Here is a 12,710-nt window from a genome sequence, read left to right as displayed (position 1 = left end):
CCAGAATCATCCGACACCAACCTCCCGACGACCGCATGCTGACCTCGAAAAAGACCTCAAGCTGCAATATCTCGACTTCCATCACTTTCATACGGCCGTCAAAGGTCGAATCGCTGCCCCCTACCGGTGGTAATCCCCTCGAAGGGGAGCAGTAAACAAGACGTGGTAGATCACACACGCTACTGACCAACTTTTCTTTAACGACGTTTACGATTCAGGACGACTATAACGAACTTCGTTTCCTATGTTTTCGCTACCATCAACGCATTACTGTCACTTGTTCTGACCTCAGGCGATTTCTTTCATTGATGTTACCAACGAAATATCCGAACCATGGAACCGCTCACGCTAAAACCGCGAGCACCCGACGAGAGTCCCGACGTCGAAAACTGGGACGACGATGACTTTGAAAACTTCGAAGATGTCCAATTCCGCACTGCATCAACTGCGACTTCGCTCGCTTCCCAACCTCAAACAAACCACCGAGACTCCGTTTCTTCCCGAATGTCGCTGCGGTCAGAATCAAATCAGGGGGACGAGAATTGGGACGTGTTAGTGGATGAACAAGCTTCAATCAAAGATGCGGTGGCTGTTGCGAAAAGCAAGGGTATACCGCTGCCATCAAACATCCCACGTTCAGCACTCGAAGGTGGGACCATTAGGCGGCTGAATGGCAAAGTGATCAAAAAAGCCATCGCCGACGATTGGTCGGAAGACCTGGATTTACCAGGCCCTGACTTGCCTTTGAAACTGGCGAAACAAGACGACCGTTATTCATCTGAGAATTTGCGTCAAATCAGTGCAGCTTTTAGGACATCTCCCAAATCTCCAGAGACGATGGATTTGGCAGATAAGACGATACGATCTCCCAAATCCCGCACCGCACCGACTCCTATAACATTGGACTCTTTCCGCGACGCTGAAGAGGACGAGGATTTCGGCGATGTACCTACGATAAAAGTGGCGAAGCAGCGGTCTCCACAGAAGCCGTTACTGTTCCAGCAACCACCCACCCCAATAAAAGCAGAGAAGGAAAGTATCGAGGAAGACTTGGAATTACCTTCAGACGGAAAGCTCAGACTGTCCACTCGGAAAGCACCACAGACTCCGCAGCAGGGCGACGACTTCGACCTGGAATGGGCTGAAGGCAGCCTTGGGACGAGACATGCTGGAACGAAAAGAGGAGGTCGATCTGCTCGGAGTTCCTCTGCATCAGCTCTGAGCCCCAGTGTGTCAAGCGCCTTCACTGCAGAAAGTGAGGACGAGGGACTTGATGGCCTTGTACTTCCTGATGGACCCATCAAGTTCGAAGACAAGCTCAAGCAGAAACAGGAGGAGCATGCTGCAGAACCGACCATCATACCTGACGACCAATCCGGGCCAAGACGAAAGTCAGGCAAGGAGGACTTCTTCCTGGGTCTTGAGATCGGTGACGGAGAAGTTTTCGATCCTGCGAAGTTGACCCTCAATCGCAATGTCAAACACAAAAGCACACGACCTGCAAGCCCGTCGAAGAGGACTACTACAACCCTGAACTTCACGACCAGCAAAACCCCAGGCCCGACGATATCAAGGTTGCCTAGGTTTCAACCTGCTCACGACCGACACGAGCGCGTTCGATCTCATCTGGAACCTGTCTCGGAAACTGGTGTGGCAATCTCGTCGTACCAACGTCCAAGTTCTCGACTTGGACAGGCAACGCAATCATCTGTTTCAGCGATTCCTGCACCTTCTACGCCCTCTACACCGTCTACACCTAGTCGACGAGTACTTCGAGGTGCTGAATCTCGACCTGACCTACGCTATGATCAGCCACCTACAACGACCAATGCCCAGCTTTTGCGAGCGAAACGCTCCATGCCCGTCATGCGCGGCATGCAGTCACCCACCAAGACTCCAGCATATGTCAGACCTCCTTCGAGACAAGAGATAGGAACTCGTTTGAACATCCAATCACGGCCCAAGACTCCAACAGACCGCTCTCAATCTCGAGTTGCCGAGATGAGAAGAGAAGCTTTACCCTTCCTGCCAGCGGGCGCATCTGCTAGACAGTCTCAGCACATCACTCTCAAAAACCCGCCTCCCGGTCACTATCGTGGTCAAGGTTCGGACGGGTCAGGAGACAGCATGTCCGCCGCGCAAAGGTCCTTGTCCCGACTGGCTGGTTTGAGCAGGCCAGAAACACCTGGTCGTGGGAGAAGCAATTTTGCTCCTGCAGAATTGGCTGCACAAGCTAAGAAGACGATTACAAAACCGACTAGGCGTCGACAGTACGGTGATGGTTCCGAACTGGAGATCTTCGATGACCTTCCCACATCTGCAACGCTTGAATCGAAATTCACCAAGACGCCCATAGCTCGTGGAGCTCCCCGAAGTCTCAGAAGCAAGCTTGGTTTGTCACACCTGAACCCCTCTACATCTTCACTTGCAAGCACGAGACGTGGGAGTGACACCCCAGTACCGTCGACGCCACTGTCGCCTCCCAGGAGTGATTTTCCCACAACGGCTCTGAACACCACCAGCGTTCCTCGCTTTGCTCGTGATACCGCGGCGTCTCGAAATGCCCGTGAGCAGCGGCAAATCTCGAGTACTTTCCATAACATGCGTGGTGAACCCCTTCAACCGATCTCGACCAACTGGAAGTCAACTGCAGCAGTGCGTCAGACTCTCCAAGGAAGTCTGAGAAAGAAGAAGATTGACAAGTTCCAACAAAAGCCGCACCTCATCAAACCTATGGGCGCCGATCTGAACAGACCTAAGAGCGAAAAGGGCATGCATTACAACCCCCTACTCTTTAGGTGGGAAGGGAATGAGAATGCGCTGGCTCCTTTCGATGTTCCAGACTTCCATCCGAGGGTCGCGAGTCCTATCGGCCCAGGCCAAGCAAGTCCTGGCACCAAGGCCAGTTTGGCTCTGATCTCGAATGTGGGCTCAAACGTTACCGGAGTCCAGGTCGTTGGAGGCATGGTCTTTGATCCTTCGCAGATGCGATGGCTCAAGATCGCCGAGAATGCCGACGGAAGTGCCGCGGGTCTGCGTTCAGGCAGTGTCCAGATCGAGGAAGAAGAGGATGTTTTCGCCGGTCTCGAAGACCTCAAGGAAGAAGACGAGACCAGAAGTCGCAGTGGCACTCTCCCAAGCATGATGGGTGGTGCTCACCATCGAGATTCTTTCGGTGAAGCAGACGGCGGCCACAGCAGTGGTGATGAGTGGGGGTTGAGTGAAGAATTCGACGTCGGCCCCGAATTTGTCAGACGGCAGCGGAACGAAGAGGAGAGATGGCGCCGGAAGGTTGAGAGGTGGTTGAGACGTGACGGTGAAGTGGAGGAAGAGGGACTTGATGGACATGGAGGCTGGAGGTGGGCGATCCGTGAGCTTGTCATGGCACAGAACGAGGCTCATGACGGAGGTGTATACTGACCAGGCATGGTGTGGAAGAAGTGGTGCAGGAGAGCTCTTTTGTCAGGAGCATTCACGACCTTAACGGACCGGCAATGCTTTGCTTCATGGTGCAAGCTTGTCCGGGAAAAGCCTTTCTTACTTTATCTTACCTACCTATTAATTTTCATGATGACTTTATGATACACTTTTCTGATCCTCATGATACTCTTCATCGGTGGCTGTCTGGCTTCACAGGTTGATACTGTCCAGTCTGTCCTGGACTGCTGAGTGAAGTATGCCGGCGGGTTGCATGCAAACGGGTTAAGGTACAGGTGAGTTCTTCTTCAACTTTGATAGATTCCAGAGATATGGCCTGTAGGCTGTAGCTCTGGAGCGATAATCAGTTCTGTCTTTTTCTTTCCACCACGCTCAGGACTAACATCAAGCACTGTTTGCACGGCGTCTGCCACGAATCTGGCTCCTTCACGTGTATGGTGTTTACTTTCGCGACAGTAAGCCGTCGCTGCATGATACTCAACGATCGGCGGGATTTGCCGTAGTCCTCAGTCACTGCCTGGCTGGGTCGCGATCAAGGAGCTCCTGCTCGCCACAAACGGTGAGTCTCTGGCGGCAAAGGAAAACATGTGTGCCCTAGTTGGACCGTCGTGATGGCAAGGTTCCTGATGCTTGATTGACGCTTCATGATGGCGAGGCGTACTGCATTCAGTGAAATTCAAGCTTATCTGCAACAAGTTGAACGTTCTACTGCTACCCAGCCTCTGACTTCTCGAAGTTGAAAGCACGTAGTCAGCCTTGTCTCTCTGCTTCTCAATGTCAGACATTCGAACCGAGTGAGCAGTCATCTTTGACCCGCGAGGACGAGAGGGCGAGTTCCTCCCCCTTTCTCAGCGTATTGGTCACCAGCTTCCGTCAGCTGTCGCCTACTGTGGGGTTGTCAGTATGGCAGAGGACTATCTCCCCGGACATTGATTGTTCGGGACACTCTGGGCCGTGTCAGCACCGGTGGTGGTACTGACCTTTGACTTTGTATGTAACATCGAACATCTGGGTTTTCATCAATGGAAGCTTGCTTTCCTGTCATTGGCGCCCAAAGCCTTCAAAGAGTGATGGTGTTTGATAAAGAATTCGAACAGGAACATTGGGTAGCAGAAAAGTTTGAATGTCAGTTTACATTCAGACTTGCAACGCAGAGATAGATAACACAGTATTTGTCCTTTGTTGAAACTGTACATTTTGACTACGGCGTAGGTAGTTTCGAATGTGTATGCAGAGCCAAAAGCATCCTTATGCGACATGCTGCGAGCTTGCTTTCTTTGTCCTCGTGGTGAGTACATCGATGGGCTCCGGTACCTCTTTCTGTAAACAAATTCCTGGATGCGTGCACCCTCCCACGTTCCTAAGCACCATATCACATCAAACACGTCGATATTTATGGGTTCCAGTGAGGGCTGTCGGTGTCTCCGGGGTACAAGTCCTCCTTTAGGTTTATGCCGAGCTCTTCGCGTAAGGGTTTGAGCTCTTCGAGGTATTCTTCGTATTGTTGCTGGTTTTCGACCTTGGCTTTGATGCCTATTATTCCAGTGTTAGGCTCTGGTCTTACAAAATAATGCTTCTCCCAAGGTGGGTGACAGACCTTCGAATACTCTCACTGCAGTGGGGAAGTCATTGACACGTCTAGCAGCTTTCAAAGCAGCTGCGACAACGCCGGGTGAAGGGACGAGATCGTATGCGAAAGCGTTGTTCAGGTTTCGCTGTTGATTTGTATTAGTCCAAAGTTCTGCAACGAAATCTTTCGGTTTCTGCGTACCTGCAGCTCGAAAACATCTTGTACTGAGTCAAATTCCTTCTCGTATCTGTCAAGGTCATATATCAGCGGAGCTCTCCATATGACGGCTGGGACAGTTGCGCAGCCGGAACAGCTCTCCAACGCAATGTTCGCAGCTCAGCGAGGGTCGTACCTGGCTGAGAACTCTTCGAACGTCTCATCTTCGTGACCGGCGGACTTTCGGATTGACGTAGAGCTGAAAGGAGCTCGTGCGGAAAGTGTTTGACCTAGAGCAGGAGCTCTCCTGATGGATCGTGTGCAGGGTCTGAAGAGCGCAGATGTGGCAGGGCGAGCAGTGAGACGGAGGATCGAGAGGGAAGCCATTGCGCCTGCTGTTGGAAGCAATACGACGAGTTCAAGGGACGAGAAAGAATGTTAAGGGTTGTTGTAGTGTTTGCTTGTAGGAATTGAATCACCTTACCAGAACAAGAATTGTTAAAGGTGTGGTCTGACTGGTGGAAGAGTTTGCACTAGCCAAGCATGGAAAGAAATCAAGGCGCTATAAGCAACGTTGTCTGCTATTCTATTGGGAGCAGAAGGCTAGTACCTCACCCTAAACCTATTGCTTCGCTGCAGTCAGCAGAACGATACTGGATTTCTGAATTACCTAGGTATACATCACGGAATACGTTTTATGCGTTAGGATCCTAATAACAAGCCGCATCGCCCGTGAATTTATGTGCTGAGCACCGAAAAGGTCACTATCTCCGCAGATGCCATTCTCGGTTCACGGCTATCGTATCCTATACGAAACACGCGCGACAATCGCCTGGGAAATTGGGCGCAGCTCCGTAATATTAGGTACCTAGTAGTCAGTCTAATGACGGGAAATGCTCGCTTGCTGTTGGCTGCCCGCCGCGTGCCGCTCGTCATTTTCCCCTGGATGCAACGGCCCTCAAAGATTTGACCATTATTGGGGAATTGCGCTCAATCATCCGCTTCTACGAAATATTCTCTTTCCGCCGCATCCTAAACTTATTGCTGCACCTTTTAAAAAAGACTTCAATTCCTTCCTTCTGACCTTCCGGAGGATCCTTTGCACGGGTTTCTTCATTTTCTTCTCTTTTCTTCGTATTACTTGATATTGTCACTCCTTTCCGCGCTCGACCAGTTCGCACGCGCGTTGAACACTCCGACTATTCCTACGATCGCGTGCCCAATATGGACGTCCTCAAGTCCATTTCCCTACCGTCCCTCGACCATCCATTCGGTGTTCCACTATGGCCCATCTTCGCGAAAGGCTACTCAGCCATTTTTGGTTACGACCCAATTGACTTTGACTTTACGCCTGGCCAGACGCCCATGTCAACATACAAAGAGACGGCGATTGCTTTGATCTCGTACTACGTTATAATATTTGGTGGAAGAGAATTGATGAAGAATCGCGAGCCTTTCGTCCTCAAGGGTCCCTTCATCATTCATAACCTTTACTTGACCCTCATTAGTGGTGGACTGCTGGCACTTTTCATCGAACAACTTTTGCCCGAACTTGTCCGGAACGGCGTCTTCCACGCAATTTGCAGCTACGATGGAGGCTGGACCAAAGAGTTGCAAATACTCTACTACGTGAGCATTGCGGTGTCGTCACTTTCCTGAGTCGTGCTAACATGGCCAGATGAACTACCTTACCAAGTACCTTGAACTGATCGACACGGCCTTTCTCGTCCTTAAGAAGAAGCCGCTTACTTTCCTCCACACCTATCATCATGGCGCGACCGCACTGCTCTGCTACACTCAGCTTCTCGGTCAAACATCAGTCTCCTGGGTGGTTATTACGCTGAATCTGACAGTCCACGTTGTCATGTACTGGTAAGTCTGGTCAATGCCGAGGTGAGGGCTATAAGTAACACGAAATCAGGTACTATTTCCAAGCCGCTCGCGGTGTTCGCATCTGGTGGAAGAAATACATCACCATGCTTCAGATCATCCAATTCGTCATCGACTTGGGCTTCGTCTATTTCGCTTCCTACACCTACTTCGCCAACAGCTACTTCCCATGGGCACCCAACGTCGGTACTTGCTCCGGAGAGGAATTCGCGGCTTTCGCTGGCATGGGTATTCTCAGCTCTTATCTGCTGCTGTTTATCTCTTTCTACTTCGCCACCTACAGAAAACAAACCGTCTCCGGAAGACCTAGAAGAAACACTGGACGGGAAGCCCTGATCGCCATGAAAGATCTCCCTCTCCCGGACCCACATTCTCTTCCTCCTGTCTTTGATGACGAGAAGTCCAACGGTGCTGTCAGCACAGGTCGCTCAAATGGACCTACCACAAGATCACGAAAAGCCTAGGTGGCTGAAGTGGACGACCGTTTCAATGACGATATCTTCCCACCATTGACGAGGGTACAAAACCATGTTCCACGGAACAAAAGCAGTGAAGATTTCATCCGACAACAGCTTGACAGCGTTTCTCCCGACCTGTCAAAATACACTTGCCCCGATTATGTCTAGAATTGGGGATGCATCAATAGCGCAGGAACAAGGAGTTGAACAAGTTGAGGCTTATAGACGGGGTCGACGGTAGGCGTGGTAAGACTACCACAGCTGCGGCTTGCGACTTTGCCACATGTACGATTACCGGGCGTTGAAGAAAAGTGAGACCACAGCCAGACTTCAGGGCTGAGTCTGGTGTGGTTGTATTGAGTCGGGCTTCGTTTGTATTTGTGTAAATAGTGCGTACTTACTATTAATACTGAGACATAATGCGAAACAGGTATTTTGTATAGTACTCCGATAGGCATTTTCAGGATTGATTTAGAAGCATTTCTACGATTATTTGAACAGGCTTTCCTAATATCCTCCCTGGGGAAAAACAGACTCTATATGCCATTGAAAACCTGAATGACAATGACTCTGATGTACATATTCATAGCGGCGACCCTCCAAATGTGGTCCAGCGTTGCAATCGAGAACACTCATCCAACCCATCTCCGGGCACTCTGGAAGAGTCGCTCCCAAGGGCCATACTCGCCCCACTCTGCAGCCTTGCCGTCAGGAATATAACTACCAATGCCGGACAAGATGGTCCGCTCAGGATGCGGCATCAGCGCCAGCACTCGACCATCCTGGCTACGCACACCCGCAATGCCCGCCGGACTACCATTCGGGTTCATAGGGTAAGTCGTCGTCGGCATCAACGATTTGTTGTCCACGAACTTGATAGGCGCGAGATGCGAGTTCGCAAAATCGTTTGCCAGGCTCGCATCGAGCGCCTTGTTGTTTGTCTCGGTGAAACACGCGCGGCCCTCCCCGTGGGCTACAGCAATAGGCAGACTCGAGCCGCTCATGCCGTGGAAAAAGACCGACTGAGGCACGGCGCTATCGGCAGGTGGATCGGTGATGCGGACCATTGCGACACGCGCCTCGTACTGTTCGGACTCGTTGCGTTCGAAGCTCGGCCACTTCTCTGCGCCGGGGATCAACTCCTTGAGTTTACTCAGGACTTGGCAGCCGTTGCAGACGCCAAGGGTGAAAGTGTCCTTGCGCTCGAAGAAGGCTTGAAACTTGCGCCGGGTGTCGGAGTGAAACAAAATGGATTTCGCCCAGCCCTGGCCAGCACCCAGGCAGTCGCCGAAACTGAAGCCGCCGGCTAGTGCGAGCCCGGTGAATGTTGACAAGTCCTGCATGGCCCCCAAGTGGCCGTGGCCTTCGAGGATGTCGGACATGTGCACGTCGACGGCCGTGAAGCCGGCGGCGTCGAAGGCGAATGCCATTTCCGCGTGGCCGTTGGTGCCCTGGTCGCGCAGGATAGCGACGCGAGGTCGAGCAGTTGGCCGGACGTAGTTGATCAGGCTGGTCTTGTATGTGGCGATGCTCTCCTTGGGAGTGTAAGTCAGGTGATAGCTTAAGCCTGGGTCTGTGTCCTTGGAGATGTTGGCATACTCGGCGTCCGCGCAGGCTGGGTTGTCACGCATGCGCTGCAGCCAGTACGACGTGTTTGACCATTTCTTCTGGAGGTCGGTACGCGTAGCGCGGTAGACGAACCTGCCGCCGTGGTAGATGACCAGGTTTTGGGACGCCTTGGATACGGCGCCGATCTTGTGGATCAGACCGGGCGGCGGTCCGCAAGTGGCGAAGCACGCTTTGAATCGGTTTTCGTCTGCGCTGCGGACTTGGAAGACGGCGCCGAGTTCTTCGTTGAAGAGTGCGGAGATGACGTCCGGCGTGTTGGTCGATGGGCATATTTCTTTCGTGAGCATGATGTCGATGCCGCAGCGGCCGGCGAAGGACATTTCTGCGAGCGTGGTGAAGAGACCACCGTCCGAACGGTCGTGGTAGGCCAGGACCAGATCCTGCTGGTGCATTTTCTGGGTTGCGTCGAAGAAGTCCTGGAATAGGCGGACGTCGCGGATGTTGGGAGCTTCGTCGCCAATCTGCTTGAAGGATTGCGCAAGAATCGAGCCGCCGAGCGCGCGGTGGGCGACGCCCAGGTCGACAAAGAAGAGGGTCGTGTCGCCGACTTCATTGTATCGGCGGAGTTGCGGTGTCCAGGTCTTTCTAATGTCATTGACGGGTGCGAAGGCGGAAATGACGAGCGACAGGGGCGCCGTGACTTCTTTGGGTTCCTTGCTCTGCTGATCTTGCCATTTCATTTTCATCGACATTGAGTCTTTGCCGACAGGAATAGAGATGCCGAGTTTGGGACAAAGGTCCATGCCGAGTGTCTCGACTGCTTCGTATATGGCTGCACCCTCACCCGGGTGACTTGCGGCAGACATCCAGTTCGCGGATAATTTCACTTGATGGAGTCGATCGTGGAGGTCTGCAGCTGTCAGGTTCATGAGCGATTCGGCGACCGCCATCCGAGCAGATGCAGTGGGTGAGATCAGAGCGATCGTTGGTTTCTCGCCCATAGCCATCGCTTCGCCGGTTTTGATTCCAGTGGTGAGAGACGTAGCTGTTACCGACACGTCGGCCACAGGAACTTGCCACGGCCCGACCATCTGATCTCTGGCAGTCAAGCCTCCTACTGTGCGATCGCCAATCGTTATCAGGAACGATTTCGAACCGACAGCTGGCATGTGTAGAACTCGGTCAATAGCTTCCTCAAGCAGACCTTGAGTCGAAGCTTGTGGTACATACATACTCAAACTGGTATCGAACGCTGGCAGGTCGACTTTTCGTGATGTCACATTTCGTGTCATCTTGGGAGGCTTGCCAAACAGGACATCCATGGGCAAGTCAATTGGATCTTGCTGGCCGTGTGAATCGGCAGGATTGTCACGGTCCGTGAGCTTGAGGACCTGTTCAATGCTTGCGTGGCCTACCACCGATATTTCGCAACGTTCTCGCTTAGCGATTGAGGCAAATTTGTTCAGATCATTTTGTTTCACGGCGAGAACGTACCGTTCCTGGGCCTCGCAGCACCATATCTGCAGAGGACTCATGCTCTTATCTGCACAGGCGACCTCACGAAGCTCGAATTTTGCACCAAGCTCCGAGTCTTTCGCCAGTTCTGGCAAAGCGTTGGAAAGTCCGCCTGCACCAACATCGTGTATGAAGGCAATGGGATTCCGGTCCGCGCCAAGTGCTGCGCAGGCGTTGATGACTTCCTGAACCCGACGCTGCATCTCAGGGTTACCACGTTGGACGCTGGCAAAGTCCAAATCCGCGGATCCCTCGCCAGAGGTAATGCTGGAGGCAGCCCCGCCACCCAGGCCGATAAGCATGGCTGGTCCACCCATGACTATTAGCTTTGCACCATCCTCCACAAGATCAGGGTCCTTGAGTGCGAGCTCCGGTCGAACGGTGCCGACACCACCAGCAATCATGATAGGTTTGTGGTAGCCCCTGACTTCCGAGGAATCCTTGTCCGTCTTCATTTCAGTCAAGAGTGTTCTGAAATAGCCGGTCGTGCAAGGTCGGCCAAATTCATTATTGAATGCTGCACTGCCAATGGGTGCTTCGAGCATAATGTCCAAACTGCTGGCGATATGATGTGGCTTGCCATAGTCGAGTTCCCAGGGTTGGCGATGACCCGGGATCAGCAGATCAGAGACACAAAAGCCCGCAAGTCCAGCTTTAGGCTTGGAGCCTCGTCCGGTAGCACCCTCATCTCTGATCTCACCTCCAGAACCAGTAGCGGCACCTGGGAAAGGAGAAACAGCTGTGGGATGATTATGTGTTTCAACCTTGATCAAGAAATCAACCCTTTCTTTGGTAGGTTTCCACTGTCCATTTACATCATCTGGAGCCCATTGGCTACCTACTTCGCCCTTCAAGACGGCAGCGTTGTCACTGTATGCGCTGATTGTTCCTTCGGGCGTTACCTTGTGTGTATTGCGGATCATCCCAAAGAGTGTATTCATTTTCGTTTGTCCATCGATGATCCACGTCGCGTTGAAGATCTTATGTCGGCAATGCTCCGAGTTGACCTGAGCGAACATGAACAGCTCAACATCGGTCGGATGCCTCGGCACTGGTCCGTCCCTAGAATACGCTTCGGCAAGATACTGGATTTCTGAAGCATCCAAGGCAAGCCCGAGCTCTCGGTTCAGGTTCTGCAGGATCTCCGTGGGTGATCTTCCAGCATCGTAGAGGTCGTATACTCCCAAAGAGCCAGTCTCTTGGTGCAAAAACAATAAATCTAAATCAGGCTGTTCTTCCGAGATGGTCTCCGTCATTCGGTCGTGAAGGAAGTCAAGTGCAGCCTTGTCGAGAGATTGACCATTGGTAAGTGAAACAGTAATCTTGATACCGCGTTCGATTCTGGAAATGACCTTGCGAAGGCCACACACATGAGCAATGCTGGTCGCTTTGGTACTCCAGGGGGAAATGTTTCCGGGTCTAGGTAAGACATAAAGGATTTTCGACGACTCATCTTCTTGTGCAGTTTCTTTCACCGTCAGACCATTGGTCAAAAGCTTTTCCAAGAGAGCCTGATTTTCCGAGTCGAGAGCCGATGTGAGCTCAATGTAATGGATATATTGACCCTGTACATCTTGGGCGCCAACTAAATGGGCGAGCGCCTGACGGCGAAATTCGGAAAAGGCTGAACCGCCGTGGATAACACAGACTTCGGAGGTTGACGAAGCCATCGTTGAACGCCCCTGTCGCCGATGGAGGATTGCCTCCCGATTAACTGCTCAGCGACTTCCTGAAGTAAGACGACCAGCGTCAAAACCGATGCTTTAGTCCTCAGTCCAGTATGGTTGGAGCGACACTAGGAGCGTCTGATAATGGCGACCATGCACAAATCACACAGATTTAGAGACTGTCGATCAAGGATGGATCGAATGTTTGTCACCCGGACGGCATCCCATTATGACCATATGATCATGCATGTTCATATCCTAAAAGTCCTCGATATGACTGATCCGTGTCTGAAAGTCCTTCGCAGTAGGAAAAATTCTCGGAGCGGGCGGGCTTGGCATGTGACATTTCCGTTCGTTCCTAGTTGGACCAGCAGGCGGGAGCCCGTGTCAGCTAGCTGGGTTTAGGGGTGCTGCTTGAAGCTCGCCAGGCGCTCAACCTGGTGTTTC

The 12,710-nt window shown here is 52.2% G+C and overlaps 4 protein-coding genes across 4 annotated transcripts; 2 read left to right on the top strand and 2 right to left on the bottom strand.

Moving 5' to 3' along the window:
* Nucleotides 1-212: 212 nt before the first annotated feature.
* Nucleotides 213-3,682, top strand: EDD37DRAFT_508289 (uncharacterized protein). Its single transcript, XM_062813581.1, has one exon. The coding sequence runs from the start codon at nt 334-336 to the stop codon at nt 3,418-3,420; it is 3,087 nt and encodes a 1,028-aa protein (XP_062668048.1). The 5' UTR covers nt 213-333; the 3' UTR covers nt 3,421-3,682.
* A 1,149-nt stretch (nt 3,683-4,831) lies between these two features.
* EDD37DRAFT_611657 (cytochrome c oxidase subunit VA) lies at nt 4,832-5,551 on the bottom strand (the record flags this gene model as incomplete). Its single annotated transcript, XM_062815300.1, has 4 exons — nt 4,832-4,971; nt 5,036-5,153; nt 5,210-5,321; nt 5,361-5,551. The coding sequence occupies 4 exons, from the start codon at nt 5,549-5,551 to the stop codon at nt 4,832-4,834; spliced, it is 561 nt and encodes a 186-aa protein (XP_062668047.1).
* A 543-nt stretch (nt 5,552-6,094) lies between these two features.
* EDD37DRAFT_637194 (fatty acid elongase 3) lies at nt 6,095-7,945 on the top strand. The gene is made up of 3 exons (XM_062817033.1): nt 6,095-6,793; nt 6,843-7,036; nt 7,086-7,945. Exons 1-3 carry the CDS (start codon nt 6,389-6,391, stop codon nt 7,516-7,518), a joined length of 1,032 nt encoding a protein of 343 aa, XP_062668046.1. The 5' UTR covers nt 6,095-6,388; the 3' UTR covers nt 7,519-7,945.
* On the bottom strand, nt 7,946-12,541 carry EDD37DRAFT_637193 (phosphoribosylformylglycinamidine synthase). The gene has a single exon (XM_062817032.1). The coding sequence runs from the start codon at nt 12,264-12,266 to the stop codon at nt 8,145-8,147; it is 4,122 nt and encodes a 1,373-aa protein (XP_062668045.1). The 5' UTR covers nt 12,267-12,541; the 3' UTR covers nt 7,946-8,144.
* Between the last annotated feature and the right edge of the window lie 169 nt (nt 12,542-12,710).

The sequence above is a fragment of the Exophiala viscosa genome (assembly GCF_022695815.1).
Source record: "Exophiala viscosa unplaced genomic scaffold EDD37scaffold_9, whole genome shotgun sequence".
Lineage (NCBI taxonomy): Eukaryota > Fungi > Ascomycota > Eurotiomycetes > Chaetothyriales > Herpotrichiellaceae > Exophiala > Exophiala viscosa.
The sequence above is the reverse complement of the archived record's forward strand: the minus strand, read 5'-3'. Positions and strand labels throughout refer to the sequence as shown.

What these genes read in the sequence shown, in the direction of transcription:
- EDD37DRAFT_637193 (XM_062817032.1), bottom strand. Translation starts at nt 12,266, where the DNA reads ATGGCTTCGTCAACCTCCGAAGTCTGTGTTATCCACGGCGGTTCAGCC.
- EDD37DRAFT_637194 (XM_062817033.1), top strand. Translation starts at nt 6,389, where the DNA reads ATGGACGTCCTCAAGTCCATTTCCCTACCGTCCCTCGACCATCCATTC. An exon ending in AGTTGCAAATACTCTACTAC is followed by an intron (nt 6,794 to 6,842) that starts GTGAGCATTGCG and finishes TAACATGGCCAG; the next exon opens with ATGAACTACCTTACCAAGTA. An exon ending in GTCCACGTTGTCATGTACTG is followed by an intron (nt 7,037 to 7,085) that starts GTAAGTCTGGTC and finishes ACACGAAATCAG; the next exon opens with GTACTATTTCCAAGCCGCTC.
- EDD37DRAFT_508289 (XM_062813581.1), top strand. Translation starts at nt 334, where the DNA reads ATGGAACCGCTCACGCTAAAACCGCGAGCACCCGACGAGAGTCCCGAC.